The 23,431-nt window shown below is 39.5% G+C and overlaps 1 protein-coding gene across 1 annotated transcript in view; it reads left to right on the plus strand.

Annotated features, from left to right (window-relative positions):
- Positions 1–3,635: 3,635 nt before the first annotated feature.
- Positions 3,636–23,431, plus strand: part of SMURF2 (SMAD specific E3 ubiquitin protein ligase 2) — a 116,960-nt gene continuing 97,164 nt past the window's right edge. Inside the window, exon 1 of the mRNA XM_082860473.1 lies at positions 3,636–4,174. Coding sequence (XP_082716599.1) covers positions 4,123–4,174 — 52 coding nt within the window. The 5' untranslated portion in view covers positions 3,636–4,122. The remainder of the gene's footprint in view (positions 4,175–23,431) is intronic.

Below are 23,431 nucleotides of genomic sequence, written 5' to 3' on the forward strand. Positions count from 1 at the left end.
TAACTCAGTGGCTTAGTGTTCCATTTCATGTTCCAAGGAGAGAAAATCTGATCTGCCACTTGGTCACTCATCCACCTTTGGCTCAGTTAGCTGAGGCCAAGCTCACCTAAGTACAAACGTAGCCACCCAGCCTCATCCCTAGTCTAAGGCAGTGGTTCTTAAAATTGGTTCTCTCCACCAGCGGCATTAGAAACATAAATTCAGGGCCCTCACCCCAACCTATTGAACCAGTGTCTCTGGGGGTGGAGCCTAGGATACTATGTTAGAGCCATGGGTGAGGGCAGATTCCCTCAGAAGAGGATGTGGGTAAGGACTACCATCTTAGTACACCAAGGTAGAGGCGGAGAAGGCCAGAGCTGAGGTGAGTAGCATGGGGGAGCCCACACCTGGAGAGAGAGGTCCCAGATGTGACTGCAACTTCCATCACTGGGGACCAGGTGTGCTGGGAGGGTGTGAGGGAAGGGGTCACAGAGAACAGCTCAGAATGTGACCTAATCCTAAATCATGTCAGAACAGGACTACATGTGAGGGTTTTTAGTGAACCTAACTTTGAGGACCTGGGACAGGCAGAGGCAGAGAGGAAATGAGTGGAGGTTGGAGAGGGAGAGTCAGGTTGATAACAGCAAGTATATGGGGGCTGTGCTTGGCTGCTTCATCAGTTACAAGCTGATTTGGAGGAAGCTAGAACTAAATATTAAATCAAATTAATAACAGTTAAACATTAAAGAAAGTTGAATTTTTAAGCAGTGGTAGAAACTGCTGAGTGCCTGATGTTTGCTTTTTCCATGGCACATAAACTGTATTAAATTTGAAATTTACACTACAAAAATAGCTTCACAGGAGTACCATTATTAACATAAACTTACCTCTGACAGATTTTTTATTACTGGAGACAACTCTTCTATGTACAAAATGTATTAACGGCTGGAGCAGAAGAAAAATACCAACTACAGATGGTAAGCATTTTCTTGCAAAGTCACATCAAATTTAACATTAGCTTTGGAAAATAGAAACATATTTAAACAAAAGATTTTAGATATTCTTAGAACTCTGTGTAGCTTTTCACCTCTGGTCTAGGATACCATCATAAAGAGTGCAACTTTAAGTGATTAAAATAAGTTAATGAAAAAGTTTACCACTTCTGCTCAAAAATGCTATTTAACGTGTTGTTACAGCATTTTCATTGGCAGGTTCTATTAAGTGGCATTTATGGAAAAAGACATATTTTATTGGTATAAAATAGGTGGAGTCAGTATACTTGAGAAAGATGCCTAAAACAATGATTCGATAGAAGGTGCACAATTCCACTGAAAGCAAATTAGAAGTCATAAGGGAATAAAAAGGCTTTGAAAAGATTTTCTGCAATTCCCATACCCATTAGAGACCTGTGCAAGTACAATTTACATTAGAAGTAGATTTCTATTTTAGGCAGAAAGAAAAGAGTGAATTCCTAAGAATTGTTATTACTCCTTTTCTTTCTCAAAAATATGTCTAAAAGTGTTGCCATGATGAAGCAATGCTGTGCATCTAACGCTGAAATGTAATCCAGTGAAAGTTTAGCTCTCCTGAACAGTATAAATGGTTTTATTATTTTTTTTAAAATTTATTTATTTATTTGTTGGTTATTTTTGGCTGCGTTGGGTCTTCGATGCTGCGCGCAGGCTTTCACTAGCTGTGGCGAGCAGGGGCTTCTCATTGTGGTGGTTTCTCTTGTTGCCGAGCACAGGCTCTAGGCGCGCAGGCTTCAGTAGTTGTGGCACACGTGCTCAGTAGTTGTGGCTCGCGGGCTCTAGAGCGCAGTCTCAGTAGTTGTGGCGCACGGGCTTAGTTGCTCCGCGGCATGTGGGATCTTCCCGGACCAGGGCTTGAACCCGTGTCCCCTGCATTGGCAGGCGGATTCTTAACCACTGCTGCGCCACCAGAGAAGTCCCTAAACTATTCTTATATGAATCGTTTTTTTAAACAATGAGATTTAAACTTACATGCCGGCAAGAGTAAACAAATCCTCCTCTGCATATTAAGCATGTATACATTTTTCTGAATTGTCACTTACATATTTGAATATACTGCTTTAAACTTCACAACAGGCAATCTCCACAGCTCCTCCATTGTGTTCTGAAATCCTAACTTTTGTTACCTAATACAAAGCTACAAATTGTGTTAGTGGGTGGTTGGGAACAGTGGGTGCCATTAGAATGGGGCAAATGCGTATGTATACATCAGTTTGCTAAGTTTTATTGCCATTATACATCTAGTCGTTTAAATTGTGATCACAACTATTGTTGAAATTGATTAGGGTATCTTCAGAGCTTCTGTAGCACAAAGAAGCATTTCTAAAGGAACTTGTTCACTGCTTTGCGCATAGTAGGCACTCAGTATTTGTTGAATGAATTTCTAGCACCGTCCCCTGAATTTCTAGTCTAACTTCCAGAACTTTATATAATTTTTGGATCACTTTAATTGTAGGGCTGTATCCAGACTGATGAGATGTTCTTGGAGGTAACTTGATCTGGAGAATAAAATGACATCACTGATGAATTAAAAGAAATGACTGACACTGACTTAGGATTAAAATATATCAGACTTTATTAAACATTTAAAATTGCAATAGTAGTAGTCTTAAGCAAAACTAATAAGGCACACAAAAAATCCCCCATGCATACGTTTGCATGCATACATACAACTTTTTATTCTGCTTTTAAACTTGATTATTTGTAAACTCTTCTATATTATATGGTCTTCATAATTGCCATTTAAATGGCATTAAAACCCATGCTGTTGATGTAATTCGCCATTAGGCTGTTAGCTCATCCCCCTTTTGTTATTAACCGAAGTTTGCAAAGAACATCTGTACTATCATATCAAGAATAAATTCCTAACAGTGCGATTACAGGGTCAAAGGGCAAGGTACACTTATTTTTATTTCATTTTCTATTTTTTCCCTCCTGAGATAACGAAATACAGTACTGTACGAAGAGCTTTTCATACATTGCTCTCGAAGGCTTATCTTGTTAATTATCCTTGCAGGCATTACTATCCTCCTATCCTTGAGCTACAGCTGAAAAAGGAGCCCAAGCAGGCCGGTAACTTGATCTCGTTCACCAGGTGAGTCCTGGATGGTGGTGGCAACTACGATACCAGGAGCAAAACACCCCGGGGGATTTGCTGGAACCCTCGGTAAGGGAATAGTGTCTCTTCCCTCACCCCAGCGACGCTCAATCCGGAGCGCAGCGGATTCGGTTATCACTTTGCTCGCCCCAGCCTCTCAGAGCCCTGCACACAGTGGGCGTCTAATAAAAGCGGTCTGCATTGCACTGACAAAAGCTCTCCGTTAAGCGGGATGAACACTAGGCCCTGCTGGCACCACAGACCTCGGCGCCGCCACTCTGCTTCTTTGCCCGCTCCTTCCTCAAGTTCCTGCATGGGACAGCAGGACACACCAACACAGACCGACGCGCCCAGGCCGAACCCGGGCCTGGCGCCCCAGCGCCCCAGGAACCCTGCGCGCGCCTGCCCAGGCCCCGCCCCAGGCCCCGCCCCGCCCTCCGGCCCCGCCCCCGTCGGCCCCGCCCCCCACCCCCCACCCCGTCTCCTCCCCGACCCCGGAGCCGACGAGTGGCGGCGGCGGCCCCAAGACCCGGTTCCCTCAGACAAGAGGGCGGGTGGAGGAGGAAGCGGCCGAGCCCCGAGTCCTGCTCCGGCGCCGCCGAGCACCGCGCGCTTCAACCGACCGGCCCCGTCGGCTCCTGGGCCTTGCCGAGCCGCGAGGAGGGAAAGGCGGAGGCGGCTGCGTGGAGGCAGCCGGGGCGCGGGAGCGGGCGGAGGCGGCGCGGCCGGCCGCGGCTGCCGCTTTGTTGTGCGTCCCGGGCCGAGGAAGGAGAAGTGGGAGGAGGGGGGAGCTCGGCGTCCCGCTCCCTCCGCGGCTCATGGCGACGACGCTCGGCACATCCGGGACCCTCCGGCCGTGGCGGCCGCGGCGCCGGCTGCTCGGGCCCCAGCCCCGGCCGCTGTGGTGACTGCGCCGCGCCTCGCCGTCGCCCCCGCCCCGCCCCGCCCGCCGCCCGCCGGCCCCGGGCCCAGCGCCGCGGCCGCAGCCCCGTCGCCGCCCCCGCCGCCGGGGACATGTCTAACCCCGGGGGCCGGAGGAACGGGCCCGTCAAGCTGCGCCTGACAGGTGAGGGGGTTGGGCGGGCGGCAGGAGCCGGGCCGGGGCGGCCGCGGGGTGGCCGAGCCGGCGGGGGGGGTGCCTGTGGCCTTGAGAAGGGCCAGGGTCGCGATCAATGGTGAGTGGCGAGTCGGGAACGTGGGAAGGCCTAGTTCAGGGAGAGTAATTGCAAACCACTCTGCCTTGTTTGGAAATTCTTACAAAAGCCAAGGGTGACTCGGGTGTCTTTTGTTGGGGGGGGGTCCCCCGGTTCGAATTCCTGGCGGATTTGAGGTCGAAAAGCCTGGTCCGAGAAGCACGGTTCTCTCCTGGGGCGTCGGGGAGCAGCCCTTGGGCTACTGCCCAGGTGGGGTCGTGGAGGGGATGAGGAGCTCCTGTGGAGGGGATTATTGAATCCGGCTGCTGACTGCGCGCAGTAAACACTCCTTAAAGATGGAGCGCTTAACGGGAGAGAGTGTGTGTGTGTGTGTGTTCCCTGGTTGTTAACTTGTTCGCCCACTTGTGCCCGCGTGCAAAACCTTCCCTCTCTGCTGCCAGGCACAGCAGCCGGTGCCACACACCTGAAACGCACGGCTTTGAGAGGGAAGGAGACTGAGGTTGACTTTTCCGGTGTGTCTGTCTGATCCGACGACTCGGGCTCATTGTACCCTCTGTGTTTTGGAAGTGTTTGATTGTAGGGTAGCGTGTTTGGGGTTTTTCCTTGTAGGCCGCAGAGCTTGTGTCTCACTGCTAACTCTAGACCTGCTTTAAAAACACCTTTTTTTGGGTCCATTTCTAAGTATGTACTCAGACATACTTTAAGCGAAGTTTTCTCTCTCTCCCCACTCTCCTCCCCTTCCCTTTTCTAAATGGAAAAGAATGTCTGGAGGGGTTGCTAGATAGCAGGCTTTTCTTACAAAGTGTTTATGATTCCAAGTGCATGAAATCTTTAACGTTACAGGTACATTATGCTTACAGCGCCGTTTTTGATATTCTTACATGGTCGTGTTACCCCAGTATAAGGAAAAATTATTTGGGGTTTGAAAAGTGTAATGGAAACCAGTGTACTTATCCTAGTTTCAGTATTCATTCTTAATTATCCACGTTGATATTCAGATATGTGGTGAGAAAGGTGGCTTTCCTTAGAGAATCTGTGTGTGTATGTGTGTGTGGGTGCGCGTGTAAGAATAAACTGTAATTATGTTTGCCTCCACTAGACTTTGAGATTTATATGGACTAATTTTGTAATTGAATGCTTGTGTGTCACATCCCAGTCCACTGGCTGAACTTTCGAGATAAAAACTTGCAGTGAATTAGGTATTTGAGAATTTAGCCTGACTGTATATGTTGGCTGCAGTTTTTAAAATATATTACTTTCATGACAGTTTTACCTTCCTTAGGGAAGATTGCAAAGAATCATTAACTGAGTGGTTCTTAATGGAAAACCTGGATTGGGAGATGCCTGTCTCCCCTACTTCCCCCCATTCAGTTTCCTTATTTTCTTAGGAAGCAATGGAAACCTTTATAAGGGATCTTTGTTGCTTTAGAGTTTATCTACTCTATCTGTTCCTCTCTGGAGTCAGTCCTGTGTCAGTGATGGTGGAAAGAACCTGTGATTCCAGGTGTGCAAAAAGTATTAGAAATTGGCTAGTGGCCACTTAATTCCTTCTAGGCTGTATACACAATAAGAAAATGAGGGAGAAAACAGGGATTTTGATTTTCTGCAGAATGAGTTTGAGGTTTTTAGTGTGACTCAACAGATCTTAAAGTGTTTATCTGTGGTTTCCTTACTGAATATGATACATTATAAAAATTCACGAGTAAAGTTAGGAGAAAAGATTACACTTATTCCCTATCCCTCCAAAAAAATACTGGGCTAAATTTGTAGAGTGATTTTGTATTTTTACATTTTTCTGAGGAATTTTAAATACACTGTGTCCCCTTAATTGTAAAAACAGTTTGAGATACTCTCAATTTCTTAAAACCATTGGGAATTTGTCTCTGTCATATTTTAAGAGAAAACTATTCAAATATTAAAAACATCGCCCTCTCCATTTTGGTTACGTATGGTGGATTTTCTTGTTTTGCCAGGAAAGTTAACATGTATTTTTTCATTTTTGTTCGTTTACAGATTAGATGGTATAGATTTTAACAAATAAGGTTTCAAGAGCTGGATTCAATTAGCAGCTTTTTAGGACATAAACATTAAAGAGTTAGATGGAAAAGATTGTTTTGACTGACTGGATAAATGACAGGGCTGTGTTTGATGTGCGTCCAGGAATTGGTCTGGAGCTGGTGCCCAACTTTTCAGTCCATCTTGAGAAGCCAAATAAAATATTTAACCTAGGCCTCGTTTTGTTTAAAAAAAAAAAAAAGTTGATTCTTTGTTAAGACCTTAAGAAATGTTTGGCATACCTTTAGACTAAGTGTTTAACAGTTCATTTAGATTCAGGTTCCATAAGAGAGGAAAATTAAAAGAAAAAAAAAACAGATCCTGTAGTGATTTTTTATTTGGTTTACAATACACTTGGGCTGTAAGATGATTTAAAGTAATTGTTCTTTGCTTTAAGTTAATACCATACTAGTATTTTAAATTTATAGACTGTCTTTGATTCCCAGGTACCTTATGAATTGTAGTTACTCAATTATATCCTTAATGTAGAGTTGCCCCTTTACTGAAAGATGTAAACAACTCTTGCATGGTGTCTGTCTGTCACACACATACATAACACACACACACTCTCATACACACACTCTCACACATACATACAAACTGAAGGAGAAATATTTGAACCATGAGATCTTTGCCCACAACAGATATTAAACTTTTCCACATGTTATTCCTGAGACCACAGTCAACTAGCAAACTGTTTAGTATTTGTTGATGCAAAGAAGGAAGGGCTAATTTAATCCCAAATTTGAGATTCCTCAGGTCATTGGTGGTTGAAATCTGATTTGGTCCATCAAGCTACTTCTATTTTTTATGACACTTTAACACTTGATCATTAAAATGGGCTGTATGGTAAAGCTATCAATTTCAACTAGTATTTGTAGAGCAAATTGATTATAAAATGTAAAATTTGTATACATTATACTTATGAATAGGCTTTTCTTATGATGGTTTGGATAGAAGATATTCTTTGATGATAAAAAAATTGGGGGTAATTTTTTATATTACTGTTTTTTAAAAATTAATTAATTTATGGCTGTGTTGGGTCTTCGTTTCTGTGCGAGGGCTTTCTCTAGTTGCGGCGAGCGGGGGCCACTCTTCATTGCGGTGCACGGGCCTCTCACTATCGCAGCCTCTCTTGTTGCGGAGCACAGGCTCCAGACGCGCAGGCTCAGTAATTGTGGCTCACGGGCCCAGTTGCTCCGTGGCATGTGGGATCTTCCTAGACCAGGGCTCGAACCCGTGTTCCCTGCATTGGCAGGCAGATTCTCAACCACTGCGCCACCAGGGAAGCCCTATGTTACTGTTTTTTAAAACCAAAGGCTGGAAAAAGCAGTTAGTATAATTTCTAATATTTAAAATTCTTAGATATGGAGAAATAACAGATTACTTCTCCAGAACATTTATTGCAGACCTTTTTGTAATTTAAATGTTTTCGTACAGTGCATCTCATGTTCTTAATTTATAAAACCCTAAGCAGTAATGAGGTTAACCTTGTCTATAGCTAAAGGAAAATTACCTTTAAAAGTCTCACTTTAGATATGCTGGTATCTTAGTATTGTTTTACTGCATATTTTATTGATTCAAGGCTTTAAAAATTACAACTTGATTATACCTCGCAGTTTTCTAAGTGGGAATGTGCCTGTACACCATAATGACTTGTTCTAGGGGCGTTAGTGATTTGAATGTCCCCAGTTCATTTTTTTTTTTCTTGGTTTCTGAGGAGGAAGCCAATGTGGCTTAGCTCCTTCCTTTTCTCTTAAGTTTCTCTCTTCTAGTCAAACCTTCAGGCCGGGGGGGCTGAACCTGCCTAGGTGCTTCATGTAGTTTGGTTTTCATTGGTGAGTAAAAGAGAGAGAGAGAGAGAGAGAGAGAGAGTGTGTGTTTAATCATGGATTCTACTTTTTTCCTGTTGGTTGAACTATAACTATCACAACATACTAACATGTCATTTATTTAGCATGTAATTTAGCATATTTAGTATATAACTCAAGTTTTCAAGGTAAATGAAGATCCATGCTTTAACCATGCAAGGTTTTAATTTTAGCTATTTTTGATGTCTTTTAAAGATTTTGAAGGCTTTTGAAGATGTAATATGCCCTACTCCTTTCAAATAGACCGTACTTAACAGAACTTAATGTTTTATTTATGATTCAGTATCATTATGAATATAAGTTATTGTGCTGTTGTAATGTGTAGTACAAGGATATCATCATGGTATGTAGAGAGAACCGTTTGACTCTGGCTTTATGGTGACATGTTTAACCCTGTTCTTACTGCTTTTTCTCTCTTTGCCTTTGTTTTTGTTTACTGTTACTTTCTTTGCTCTAAGAAAGCTGAACCCTTGAAATGTACTGTTGTAATCAACATTGTTATGTGTTTCTGTATGAGGGACATGTACTGAATGCTTATTAAGTGCCAGACACTGTATTAAGTTTACATCTGTTATTACTTTTAATTCTCATAATAGCTTCAAGAGGTAGGAGAAATTTGGAGAGGTTAAGTACATGTCAGAACCCAAGCTGTCTGTCTAGAAAGCCTGTTACAAACTTACAGGATTTTGTGTGGAAAATAAAATAATTTCATTTATTTGGAATTACCCTTGTCCCTTGAGATACTTGCTTATCTTTTAAGGCTCAACTCAAGGTACCCTTATCCACAGATCTTTCCTTGACCTGTGTTGACCTTTCCTCTCTGACTAAGAGGCTCTTCCTCTAGCATCAGACCTAACTCAATGAAGGGCATTTGTTGTCTGTGCTGTAAGCTCCATGAAGGCAGAATCCTGTTTCAGCATGCATTAAGAGCCTTTTGGCATTTTATTTTGAATGAATGCTGGAGACATAGAAGTAATTCTCTGTAGTTTTATACATGTTTTTTATGGCTGATGCACTGGGTGTGAGTGGCAACAGGTGAGGCTTGTAGACAGGGACCAACCCATTTTAGGACCTTGTTATATTTTGTCAAGAAGTTTGATTTTTTTTTTTTTAATATAGTGGGAACCATTGAAGGATTTTAAGCTTCAATATATTTGATGTTTAGAAACGTTAATCTTTGGGCAATAGGAAAGATGGACTGGAATGGGAACCACGAAGACTGATTTTAGGATAACCAGTTAAGAGAATCTATACAACAACCATTGTTCATATTTTTTTCTTGTTTTAACTTTTATTTCCAAATTCTGTTATTATAGATAATTTATAAACATCTTGGTATGGATAATTTTTTTTTTTTAAGGATTGTTAGGATATTTCCATAGAGAGAGTGCTGTTGCATTAAAGGGTGTGGATCTTTTTAGGTTCTTGATTAATTTTTCGTCAGACTGTTTCCTAAAAGAATTGTGCCTGTTTAGAGCAGCATTGAATAAATGTGTCCCTCTTAATATTCTATTACAAGAATTGGCTCTTGTTTTTTAAAATGTTCGCTAACTTCATGGCATATAGTATTTAACATTTTCTTGTGAAGTTGAATATTTTCCTGTCTGTTTACTAATTATATTTCTCTTTGTTGCCTTGTTTGGTCTTGTCCTAGTTACCACTTAGGCCATTTGTGTTTTTCTTAGTGATCTGCCTGAGAATTAAAAAAGATACTAATCTTTTGTCATATTTGTTACAGACGTTTTCCCCAGTCTGTTATTTGACTTTTAATTTTGATCATTTCTGAAAGAAAAATGATTTTGAATAAATTTGTTACTTTAGGAGTCAAATTTGTCCAACTTTTCCTTTGTTTTTCCTATCGTTTCTATACTTAGGAAAACCCTTTTCTTCAAGAGGCTTAGTAAATATTTACATTTTATTTTAGTATTTTTAGAAATGGTTTAGGAAGATGTTTCCCCCCAAATTGCTACTCAGTCATCTCATCATTATTTATTAATCAATTTTTCCTTTCCATAGTGGTGTGATATCTTTTTAGTTATGTTAACAAATTAGTTATAATAGTCAGATTATCTCTTGTTCGGTGCCATACTCTTCATTATTGTAGCTTTATAATTTAGTTTAATCTCATTGTGCTAGAAATTTTTTTTGACTCTTTTTACTTATTTGCTCTTACACGTGAATATTAAAATTGTTAAATTTAAAAAGAAATTTCATTGGGATTGTAATTAGAATGCATTAATTTGGGAAAAGGAGGCATTTAAGTGTTTTTAGTTTTCCCACCTAGGAATATGCTATGTTTTTACGTTTATTTAAGCTTTTGTTCATATTGCTTAGGATAGTTTAATAGTTTTCTTCCTATGTTTTAATGTAATTCCAGCTAATCTAATTTATATTTGTGGCATATCCATTGTATTTTCTAACATTAGTTATTGGCTTGTATTTAGGATTGCAGTCATATCTATTTTTGCTTGATTAGAGCAACTTTGCTGAACACTAAGCCTACTAATATTTCACTAATGCTAGTTTTCCAGGTATCAGTATTTGGCATTTTTTACAGTTGAATGCTAACATTAAAATTTTTTTTTCTTTTGTATTTTTCCACTAATACATAATTAATTGAACAAAGTGAAGAATTTTGTGTTTGTTTTAGAATCGTTTCTAAAGGCATTGACTTTTTAAAAACCGCATTTGATATGAATTAAGAAATATCAACATGTGTCTTAAGTTTGGCATTTGGTTTCTTACTAAAAATTGACAGCAGACATAAAACTTAGTTTAAAATAAATCCTGATTTTAGGTAGGAATTCCTATATAGATGATTGCACAAATAGCATTTCTTTCTTTCCCAAAAGTTTCCTCCTGCCTCTTCACAGCCAGTCTCCTCATATCCCCAGCCCTTGACAACCACTGATTTACTTTCTGTTGCAATAGTTTTACCTTTTCTAGAATTTTATGTAAATGGGATCATACAGTATGTAGTCTTCTGATTCAGGCTTCTTCTCACTTAGAATAGTGCTTTTGAGGTCCATCCATGTTGTGTGTCAGTTGTTTGTTCCTTTTAATCCTGAGGAATATTGCATTATGCACACATACCCCATTTTGTTTATCCATTCACAAATATCCACAGACATTAGTTTCCAGTTTTTTGCCATTATGTATAAAGCTGCTATGAACATTTGGGTACACCTCTCTTTGTGAACATGTTTTTATTTCTTTTGGGTAAATGTTTAGGATTGTTGGATCATATGGTAAGTATGTGTTTAACTTAAAAAAACAACAACTGCTAAACTGTTTTTCAAAGTTGTACCATTTTGTATTTCTACCAGTGTTGTCTGAGAGTTCCAGTTGCTCCCAATCCTAGCCAACACTTCAGCACTTGCTGTTGTCAGTCTTTGATTTTAGCCATTCTGATTGGTGTGTAGAGATTACTTCAGTGTAGCTTTAATTTTAATTCCCTTTGACCTACGGTGTTAAGCATCTTTTAATGGACTTACTTATCATCTGTGTATCTTTGGTGAATATCTGTTCAAATCTTTTGCTCATAGTTTTAAAATCGGGTTGTTTTCTTATTATTGAGTTTTGAGAATTCTTTTTGTATTCTGGATACAAGTCCTTTATCAGATATGTGTTTTGCAAATATTTTCTCCTAATCTGTGGCAGTTTTTCCCCCCTCAATAGTGTCTCAAAGAGCAGAAGTTTTGAATTTTGATTAAGCCCTGTTTATCAGTTTTTTTCTTTATGGTTCATGCTTTTTATTTTCTATATAAGAAATCTTTTCCTAATCCACAGTTCTAAAAATTTTCTATGTTTTCTTCTGCAGTATTTATAATATTAGCACTTACATTTTGGTGTAGGACCCTCCTAAATTTAACTTTTTAAAAATTTGCTGTGAGAAGTAAGGGTCAGGTTCTTTTTTTTTTTTCATATGGATATCCAATTTTCCTAGCACCATTTGTTAAAATGCTTATGTTTCCTCCGTTGAGTTGTCTTGGCACCTTGGCTAAAAATCAGTTGACAACATACATGTTCTATTTCTGGACTCTATTCTGTTCCTTTCATCTATAATTCTTTTCTTTGTAAGTTTATTATTTATAATTCACACTTTCCTATTACTGTAGTTTTAACTTAAGTCTTCTGATTTCAAACATTGATTGAACTTTTCATAAACATTTTGATAGTTTAATAAGCATAATTGAGTCTTTAATTTAGGACCCCATAATACTTTAGGATCTTGTAATGCTTTAGAGCAGTGGTCCCCAACCTTTTTTGCCACCAGGAACTGGTTTCGTGGAAGACAGTTTTTCCATGGACGGGCAGGGGATGGTTCAGGCGGTAATGTGAGTGATGGGGAGTGGCAGATGAAGCTTTGCTCGCTAGCCTGCCGCTCACCTCCTGCTGTGCCGCCTGGTTCCTAACAGGCAACAGACAGTTAGCAGTCTGTGGCCTGGGGGTTGGGGACCCCTGCTTTAGAGCCTGTTTCATTTATTTAGTCAACAAATATTTATCAATTTCTTGACATGTGTCAGACATGGATTTTTAAAAAAATTCTATAGTACCATGAATGGAGATATAAGAAATCAGAATAAACCTAGGTTGGTCTCAATATTTTTCTTTTCAACATTTCTATTATGAATCTTTGAAAAGTTTATTATTATTTTTGTCTCTTACTGATGAAAGTGGATTACAATAAGCATGACTTAACAAAGTTTGCTGTTTACCAGCTATCAGCCCTCTCAACTCATTTTTGGAAAAAGATGGGATAAAAAAAAATAAACATATCTAAAATGTGGCAATAGAAAAGAAAGGATATAATTGTTTTGTCAAATGTGGGTTGGATTATGGTTTTTTAATTTTATTTATTTTATTTTTTAATTTAAATTTTTTAACAATCACTTAATTTGGTTGTGCCGGGTCTTAGTTGTGGCAGGTGGGCTCCTTAGTTGCGGCTTGCTGTCTCCTTAGTTGCAGCATGTGGGCTCCTTAGTTGTGGCATGCATGAACTCTTAGTTGCGGCATGCATGTGGGATCTAATTCCCTGACCAGGTATCAGACCCAGGCCCCCTGCATTGGAATGGCAGAGGCTTACCCACTGGGCCACCAGCGAAGTCCCGATGGTTTTCTTAAACTTATATTTTATATTATGAGCATTTTTTCCTATAAGACAAAAGAAAGGAAGAAACTTAATTTTTGAGGTATAGTTGATTTACAATGTTGTATTAATTTCTGCTGTACAGCAGAGTGATTCAGTTATACATATATATGCATTCTTTTTTAAAATATTCTTTTCCCTTATGGTTTGTCATAGGATGCAGAATATAGTTCTCTGTGCTGTACAGTAGGACCTTGTTGTTTATTCATTCCGTATATAATAGTTTACATCTGCTAACGCCAACTTCCCACTCCACCCCTCCCTCAGCCCCCTCCCCCTTGGTAACCACAAGTCTGTTCTCTATGTCCCTGAGTCTGTTTCTGTTTGGTAGATACATTCATTTGTGTCGCATTTTTAAAAAAATTAATTAATTTATTTTTGGCTGTGTTGGGTTTTCGTTGCTGTGCGTGGGCTTTCTCTAGTTGCAGCGAGTGAGGCTACTCTTCGTTGCAGTGCGTGGGCTTCTCATTGTGGTGGCTTCTCTTGTTGTGAAGCACGGGCTCTAGGCGCGTGGGCTTCAGTAGTTCTGGCACTCGGGCTCAGCAGTTGTGGCTCTCGGGCTCTAGAGCGCAGGGTCAGTAGTTGTGGCACGCGGGCTTAGTTGCTCTGCGGCACGTGGGATCTTCCTGGACCAGGGCTCAAACCCGTGTCCCCTGCCGTGGCAGGCGGATTCTTAACCACTGGGCCACCAGGGAAGTCCTGTGTCACATTTTATATTCTATATATAAGTGATATTATATGGTATTTGTCTTTCTCTTTCTGACTTACTGATAATCTCTAGGTCCATCCATGTTGCTGCAAATGGCATTATTTCATTATTTTTTAATGGCTGAGTAGCATTCCATGGTATATATGTACCACATGTTTGTCCATTCATCTGTTGATAGACATTTAGGTTGTCTCCATGTCTTGGCTATTGTGAATAGTGCTGCTGTGAACCCTGGGGTGCATGTATCTTTTTTGGATTAGAGTTTTGTCTGGGTATATGCCCAGGAGTGGAATTGCTGGATCATATGGCAACTCTATTTTTAGTTTTTTGAGGAACCTCCATACTGTTTTCCATAGTGGCTGCACCAATTTACACTTCCACTAACAGCGTAGGAGGGTTCTCTTTTCCTCCACATCCTTTCCAGCATTTGTTATTTGTAGAGTTTTTAACGATGACCATTCTGACTGATGTGAGGTGGTACCTCATTGTAGTTTTGATATGCATTTCTCTAATAATCAGCGATGTTGAGCATCTTTTCATGTGCCTGTTGGCCATCTGTATGTGGAAAAAGCTTAATTTTATTAAAATCTAAGATGACTTTTTTATTTGACCACAGTGCATTCCTGGGAACTGTCACAAAGCAGACATCTGTAATGTAGACCTATTTACTGTTATTGTTGGAGGCAGTTGGGATGTTGTAGAAAGAGTATAGAACTTGGAGGCAGAAAATTTGGGTTCATATCCTAGTTATGCCACTGATAAGCTTTGTGCCTTTAAGCAAGTCACTTATTTTCTTGGTGCCTATGCTTTTAGTTATAAATGCATATTTAAAATGAGTGTTGTTGGGGCTTCCCTGGTGGCACAGTGGTTGAGAGTCCGCCTGCCGATGCAGGGGACACGGGTTCGTGCCCCGGTCCGGGAAGATCCCACATGCCGCGGATCGGCTAGGCCCGTGAGCCATGGCTGCTGAGCCTGCGCATCCGGAGCCTGTGCTCTGCAACGGGAGAGGCCACAACGGGAGAGGCCACAACAGTGAGAGGCCCGCGTACCGCAAAAAAAAAAAAAAAAAAAAAAAAAAAGAGTGTTATTTATTTTAGGATCCTGCTAGATAAGAAATAATGTATGTGAAAAATACTGTTCAAGCTGTAAAGTATTCTGTTAATGTATTTTGACATTTTTGATAAAAGATTATGTTTTATTTTTTAATTAATTTTTATTGGAATATAGTTGATTTACAATGTTGTGTTAGTTTCTGCTGTACAGCAAAGTGAATCAGTTATACATACATCTGTTCTTTTTTAGATTCTTTTCCCATATATAGGTCATTACAGAGTATTGAATAGAGTTCCCTGAGCTATACAGTAGGTTCTTATAAGTTATCTGTTTTACATATAGTAGTGTACAAAGATTGTGTTTTTTTAACATCTTTATTGAAGTATAAATGCTTTACAATGGTGTGTTAGTTTCTGCTGTATAACAAAGTGAATCAGCTATACATATACATATACCCCCATATCCCCTCCCTTTTGCTTCTCCCTCCCACCCTCCCTATCCCACCCAACTAGGTTGTCACAAGCACGGAGCTGATCTCCCTGTGCTATGAGGCTGCTTCCCACTAGCTATCTTACATTTAGTAGTGTATATATGTCAATATTACTCTCTCACTTTGTCCCAGCTTACCCTTCCCCCTCCCCGTGTCCTCAAGTCCATTCTCTACATCTGCGTCTTTATTCCTGTCCTGGCCCTAGGTTCATCAGAACCATTTTTTTTTTTTTTTTTTAGATTCCGTATATATGTGTTAGCATACGGTTATTTATTTTTCTCTTTCTGACTTCACTCTGTATGACAGACTCTACGTCCATCCACCTCACTACAAATAACTCAATTTCGTTAAAGATTGTGTTTTAAATAAAGTAGTCATAACCGATTATATGCTGTTTTATAGGAGCAAGTGCAACATTAATAATGGTTAATATAGGTATTGATTTAAATGAAATCATGTCTTATAAAATAGGCATAAATGTTTTGTACACCTTGGGGTACCAGTGTGTTGTAAGGAATTCATATAGTTAAATTAGCTATTGTTATAATTAAAAAAATATTTAATTTATTTGGCTGTGCCAGGTCTTAGTTGCAGCACGTGGGATCTTTAGTTGTGGCATGTGGGCTCTTTAGTTGTGGCACATAAACTCTTAGTTGTGGTGTGCACGTGAGATCTAGTTCCCTGACCAGGGATTGAACCTGGGTCCCCTGCATTGGGAACGTGGAGTTTTTTTCACTAGACCACCAGGGAAGTCCCTAAATTAGCTGTTGTTATAATTTTTATCTTTAAATGATATAGCAAACATTTAGACAGTTAATTGTGTTCTCCCTCAACCCCTCCATCCAGTTTTGGTAAGAAGTGGAAGAGCTTTGGTAAGTAATTTGAATGGCTCAGGATTTTGGAGATGGGAGAACTGTTTGGATCCAAGTCTTCAATGACTTTCTGCTGGTACTTTCAAAAATAGCCTGTAGTTTCATCTGTTGCCAGTAGATGGAGATATTTCTGCACAGGTAGATGTCAACAGTGAGTAAAGACCTGTAAAACAGAAACCCAGAGTGTAAATAAGAGTTCTTGAAATAGAGTTGGAGAATTAGAAACTATCAAAGATGATGCTGGCTTCTAATGCATATCCATACTTTAGGATAAACTTTCTCATATAAACTCTATGTTACATGTACAGGAGCAATACAAAAATTATTTTTGTTATATTAGAATTACAAACATTAGTAGTTTATTCAACTTTTTTTTTTGTTTGATCTTATGTCATCAGGCTTTAAATACAACTTTCTCTAGTGAAGTAGAAAACTTATTGCTTGGTCACATTATTCAGAATCATATAAATTTAATACTATAAATAAGGTTGAAAGAGCTTTCTTTTTTTTAAATTTATCATCTTAATCTTTTTTAAAAATTATTTATTTATTTATTTTTGGCTGTGTTGGGTCTTCATTGCTGTGCGCAGGCTTTCTCTAGTTGAGAGAGAGCGGGGCTACTCTTTCCTTGCAGTGTGCAGGCTTCTCATTGAGGCGGCTTCTCTTGTTGCGGAGCACGGGCTCTAGGCGCGCGGGCTTCAGTAGTTGTGGCACACAGGCTCAGTAGTTGTGGCTCGCAGGCTCTAGAGTGCAGGCTCAGTAGTTGTGGCACACCGGCTTAGTTGCTCCGTGGCATGTGGGCTCTTCCCAGACCAGGGCTCGAACCTGTGTCCCCTGCATTGGCAGGCGGATTCTTAACCACTGCGCCACCAGGGAAGCCCTGAAAGAGCTTTCTTAAAAAAATTGAATTTTGTAAAGGAAGAAGAATGAAGAAAAAATATTTTTAAAGATTCTTCTATCTTTTTAAAGTAAAATAGTATTTGACACATTCAAAACACCATGTCTAACACAGTACTTGGTACATAGTATATCTTCAGTAAACTTTTGTGAATTAAAGAATGATTCATGAAATTGAAAAAAGCTTACATGGTTTAAGAGGACCTCATTTGAAACAGATAATAGAATCTCTCTTTGTGACATTATTACTGAATTAACCGATGTTTGTACCTTAGTAATTTTGACAATGTTAAGTTATAAAGATAGAGGACCAAAGTATTCATTCAAGTTCGTATTTGACTTGATGGCTAGAACTCCTTTACCATTCTCTGCAAAATTTACTTCTCAACAAAGTGAAGATCAGTCTGATAGTCACTGCAAAAAGATCTACTTTTGCATGTCACCTAAGAAATTCACATATATAACTAGTCTGTCAGTGTTAGGAAGAAAATTAATATTTTTTCAGAGCTCTATAGTTTTAACTTGTTCTCATTTGTTATCTAATTTAATTACTGTTGAGATCCTGACTTTACAAGTATTCTAAACCAGTGAAGGCAGAATATAATCTTTTATCTGATGAAATTTTTTTCTTGAATCTTTTGAAGAGAATAGCAACTGATTTTTTTGAGGGAACAATTGGTACAATTATTCAAATTCCATAGAAATTAGGCTAGTTGTACCAGAAATCTTGTGTAATAAAACATGAATCCTTGTACATTTTAGTTTTCTATTTCCTAGTTGTTTTGAGTTTTTCTTATTTTAGATAGGTAGGAAAGCTTAGGTAGTAAACCGGTCTTTTTCTCTACGTTAAAATAGGGTTGGTGATGATATTTCAAGTTTCTTCTGATTTCCAGTATGGTTATCTCAAGTCTTTTTTCTCTAACTAGAAAGAGGACTTGGAATGGTGGTGAGATATTTACATATTCATTCAGTGATCATTTGTTGAGAGTCTTAACATGCACCTTACCCTGAGGTGTAGGTTCTGGGATTTCAAGAAGAGATTTGGATCCCGATCTTGCTTTCAGGGAACCTACAGTGTAAACAAGTAGAGACAAGACTTGATGGATGAAATAATTGAACAGTCAGTGCTAGAGTTAGTGATACATACAATGAGGGTGAAATAAAAGAATGAAAGCCCATGGATATTTTTAAGGGAGCTCAATTTCCAGATTCTAAAGTTGATCAGTTTTTCATATTTTCTTCCTTTCACTTTACAAAAGAAAGGCACATCTCTAGGCCATCCCAAATAGTACATTGTCCTGGGGTAAGAGGCCTTCCAGGGCACCTAAGAGACAAATTAGAATATTGATGAGGTTATTGAGAAGGCAGTGACTCCAATGACTTAACATCTTTTCACAAGTCACGTGGTTTCAGCCCTTCAATTTCAACAAAATTAGGGACCCGATCAAGTTGTTAGTTGATCATTAAAAATAATTTTCATAAAAATAAGTTTTCTTAGCACTTACATTTATAAAAATGAGAAATAGGAATAAAATATTTTCAATAAACATTCATTGATAGACACATGAACGAATTGAAAATAAGATAACCTCATCCATGTCATGAAGAGATACATTTCCAATTCTTCTTTTCCTCGTCCCGTTCCCCCTTTTTGAATAATTGGTTTGTTCTAATCCGTATGCAGGAAGGGCCTACACGTTGTATTTTGTTGGTATGTCTGAAGTCTTTTTTAAAGTATAGGCCCATTGCCCCCCCCGCCCACCTTTGTTCTTTGAATTTTCTTTGAATTTACTTATTATAGAAACCAGATCTGTTAAATACCTTCATCTAAAAACTCTATGATTTGGTTCTAGTATTGTTTCCCATCATGCCTGTGTCCCATCATATGCCTATGTTACACCACTCTGAATTCCTCACTCTTTCCTATTCTTTTCACATTTTCTTATATCTCCCAAGTTTTTGATGGTGCGCTTTACTTAGACTCTGTTACAGTACTTTCTTCCTTACCTAGTCACCCTGCCCAATCTCCTCGGCTATTAAGACAGCTGAAGCATTTTCTCCTCTGAGAAATCTTCCCAGACTTCCCCAGGCTGAGTTAGGTGCCCCTGTCTTAACAGTTAGGGTCCTGATAGAAACAGATAACATTCTCACAAAAGGTGAAAGAGAATGTTGTTAGGGGACTACTTAGAATAAATGGGCAGGGTTAAGGGAATCCAATTAGGTATGGTGTAGCACCTAGGGACTAGCAGTGATAGGAAGTTGCATCATCTTTGGGCAAGAAAGGGAAAGGGAGCGAGTAGTCATGGGAACGCAGAGAGACCGTTGCTGTTGCTTCTCATTTACTGAACCCAATTTGAGGCTGGAGGGTAAGGGAGCCCAGTTCCTATAGTCCATTACGTCAGCCTCCTAGGACACTAAGTGCTGGTTAAAGGATGGAGAATGATCTGAAGGAGCAAATAGAAATATCCAAAACACCCTCATTTATATTCCTACAATACGTTAGCATACTTCGTTGTATCATGAATTATACTGACTTAAAATTCATTGGTTGTATTGATGTTTTCCCCATAGCACTGTGAACTCCTCTGTAGCTATGAACTAGCTCTTACTCATATTTGCCTACCCACAGTGCTCATTAGATATTTAATTAAATGAATAAAAGTTTAAAAAAGAGATGAATGAGATACATAATTTAAAAGGTCTGTTCTACTTAGTGGTAATGTGTGGTGATTCTTAGTTCAAAAGAGTAAATCTAATACTTTTTGCTTTGTTTGGCAGTTTTGATGCTTCTGCAATAATTGACTCACTCTTTTTGGTTGAAGAAAGGCCAGGGATTAATTTAGGCCATAATAGATAACTTCTGTATTTAGAAGGATTATAATGCAAGACTGATCTGGCTGAGCTCAGTGGCATGGTAAATATATTTATGCACTTCCTTTTACTATGGGTGAATCATGATGCAGGGAAAGAATCTGTAGAGGCTATAAGGCCATAAAATTAAATTGATTTCAGGAAGAGTGTGCCTTACTTAACTATTATTAGACTTTCTCTGGATTATTACATAGCTTTTTCAAATCTCTTAAGTAAATGAAAGCTGGTCTTGGGACTTCCCTGGTGGTCCAGTGGCTAGAACTCCACACTCCCAATGCAGGGGGCCTGGGTTCGATCCCTGGTCAGGGAACTGGACCCCACATGTCGCAACTAAGAGTTTGCATGCCGCAACTAAAGACCCTGCATGCCACAATGAAGATCCTGCGTGCTGCAAAGACTCAGTGCAGCCAAATAAATAAGTAAATATTAAAAAATAAAAAAATAAATAAATGAAAGCTGGTCTCTATATGGAAAAAGGCACCCTTATTGCTAGCCAAATTCTTCCCCTCCCCCCAATAAGTTGAACTAATCATCATATATTTGCTATAAAGGCTTGTTAGAATTGCTGCATAAAAAATTACTCCAAAACTTAAAGGTCTAAAACACAAACAATAATTTTATTATCTCTCGTGATTTCTGTGGATTAGGAGTTTGGAAAGGGCTCTGCCAGCTTTTAAAAAATTTTTTTTAAAATTAATTAATTAATTTTATTTTTGGCTGCATCGGGTCTTAGTTGCGGCACACGGGATCATCCTTTGCGGCACGTGGGTTCTTCATTGTGGTGCACAGGCTTCTCTCTAGTGTGGCGCCCGGGCTCCAGAGTGCGTGGGCTTTGTAGTTGTGGCACGTGGGCTCAGTAGTTGCGATGTGTGGGCTTAGTTGCCCCACGGCATGTGGGATCTTAGTTCCTGGACCAGGGATCAAACCTGCGCCCCCTGCATTGGAAGGTGGATTCTTAACGAGTGGACCACCAGGAAAGTCCCTGCTGGCTGGTTTTGGCTCAGGGTCTGTCATGTGTTTTATTCAGATGATGGCTGGAATTGGAATAGCTCGGGGCTGGCTGGGGATTTATCTCTCTTCAGGTCATCTGCGAGCCTCTCCATGTGATTTCACTGCACGAGCTAGTTTATGGCAGCTCCAGGGCAGTTACACTGCTAATATGACTGGCTCAGGGTACCAGCAGGAATTGTCAGGAAACAAGGCGAAAGCTGAATCTCCTTTTCTGACTCAGCCTAGGAAGTCCTTGTTGCATTTTATTGGTTACAAGCAGGTTACTTACAAGTTCTTCTAGATTCAAGGGGAAAGAACATAGATTGCATCTCTTGATGAAAAAAGTGGCAAAGAATTTGCAGCCATTTAAAAAACTGTCATAGGTGACAGTGGTGGCAGCTACCACTGCTACTTCTTTTGTTCTTTTGGTTGGACTCCGTGCTCTTTGGTATCCTAATCTAATACATACTATTTTCCAGCTTTTGTAATTGAGTTATTTTATGTTCTGCCTTTGAAGTTTCCAGGAATTTTATTACAGAGAACTTAACAAAAGAAATTTTCAACAGTTTCTAGAAGAGTTATGATAATGTTATTAAAATCCATAAGTTATTTTGGTAAATGATAAGAAAGATACTCAATGGAAACAGAAGCAGACTGGTAAAAAGAAATAAGGCAGATAAATACTATTTGAATAAAATAATTTCTGCAAGTATGTGAATTCTTTAATTCTCTGGAATGAGTCTTATATTGAAAAAATATTATAATTCAGAGCTAATAATCAGAGTTTTAGTGCTCCCCCATCAGGTCTGCATTGTTTTTCTTTAACCCTTTTATAATCTATTCCCCATGGAGCAGTTTCATAAATTAAAAAAGAAAATGTAAATTGGATAATTTTACTGCTTGCTTCAAACCCTCCAGTGGCTTTCCATTATACATTGAATGAAATAGACATTATTTGAACAAGATCCTGTACAATCTGGCCCTGTCTTTCCTTGGCTCATTTTGCTTTAGTAACATTAGTTGTGTTTTGATATCTTGAAAAGGCCAATCTTTTTCCCATCTGAAGGCACCCCCACCCCGCTTTTGTTGCCGGGGTCTTCTTTCTCTACTTATTATTTTTTCTGTGTCAGTTTATGATTTCAAAGAGTTCCTAAATACTCTGTCTAAAGTGGCTTCTACCTTCATTATTCTCCATCATAGTATCTTGTTAACTTCAGAGGACTTATTATAATTTATTTTTATTTATTTATTTATTTTTTTGCGGTACGCGGGCCTCTCTCTGTTGTGGCCTCTCCCGTTGCGGAGCACAGGCTCCGGATGCGCAGGCTCAGCGGCCATGGCTCACGGGCCCAGCCGCTCCGCGGCATGTGGGATCTTCCCGGACCAGGGCACGAACCCGTGTCCCCTGCATTGGCAGGCGGACTCTCAACCACTGCGCCACCAGGGAAGCCCTATAATTTATTTTTATATTCACTTCTTTACCTGTTTGTCTTTTTAAAAACTTTAAATTTTAGATTTACAGAGAAATTGTGCAGGGCAGAGACTGTGTGTTTCATTTACCTAGAGTAGTACTAAACACTTAGGAGATACTCTGTAAATATTTCTTAGAAGAACAACTACTAGAAAGATGTCTTAAGAGTTTATAGTCTAACCTCTTCCGCACTTTATGTGAATAACATGCTCACGGAGGTCATGTGTGTCTTCTTTTAAGTCCATGGCTAGTTGGCAAGTCCCAAGTCTCCAGGGTAGTACTAGAAACCACATCTTGTGATAATCCAATTTGTTGTATTTATAGGTGAGTTTACTGTGAAACTAATGAAGCTTAACTTTCAGGATCCTATCTGAGGGCCTGGGAGGGACCCTGGCAATGAGTTCATGGTCACTTTAAGAGGGGTGGAATAAGGAGGGTGAGAGGGAGATGCAAGAGGGAGGGGATATGGGGATATACATATGCATATAGCTGATTCACTTTGTTATACAGCAGAAACTAACATAACACTGTAAAGCAGTTATACTTGAATAAAGATGTTAAAAAATTGTTTTATTAGTATATATTATATTTATATACAGAAAGAGTGCCAAGCTTATAAGTGTGCAGCTTAAGACTTTTCACAAACTTAACACGCCTATATAACCAGTGTCCAGATCAAGAAACAATATTTCCTGTACGTTGTCGCATAGTTATGAAGGATTTGCAAATGTACTATATCTT

Source organism: Leucopleurus acutus (assembly GCF_964270905.1).
Source record: "Leucopleurus acutus genome assembly, chromosome: 19".
NCBI classification, from domain to species: domain Eukaryota; kingdom Metazoa; phylum Chordata; class Mammalia; order Artiodactyla; family Delphinidae; genus Leucopleurus; species Leucopleurus acutus.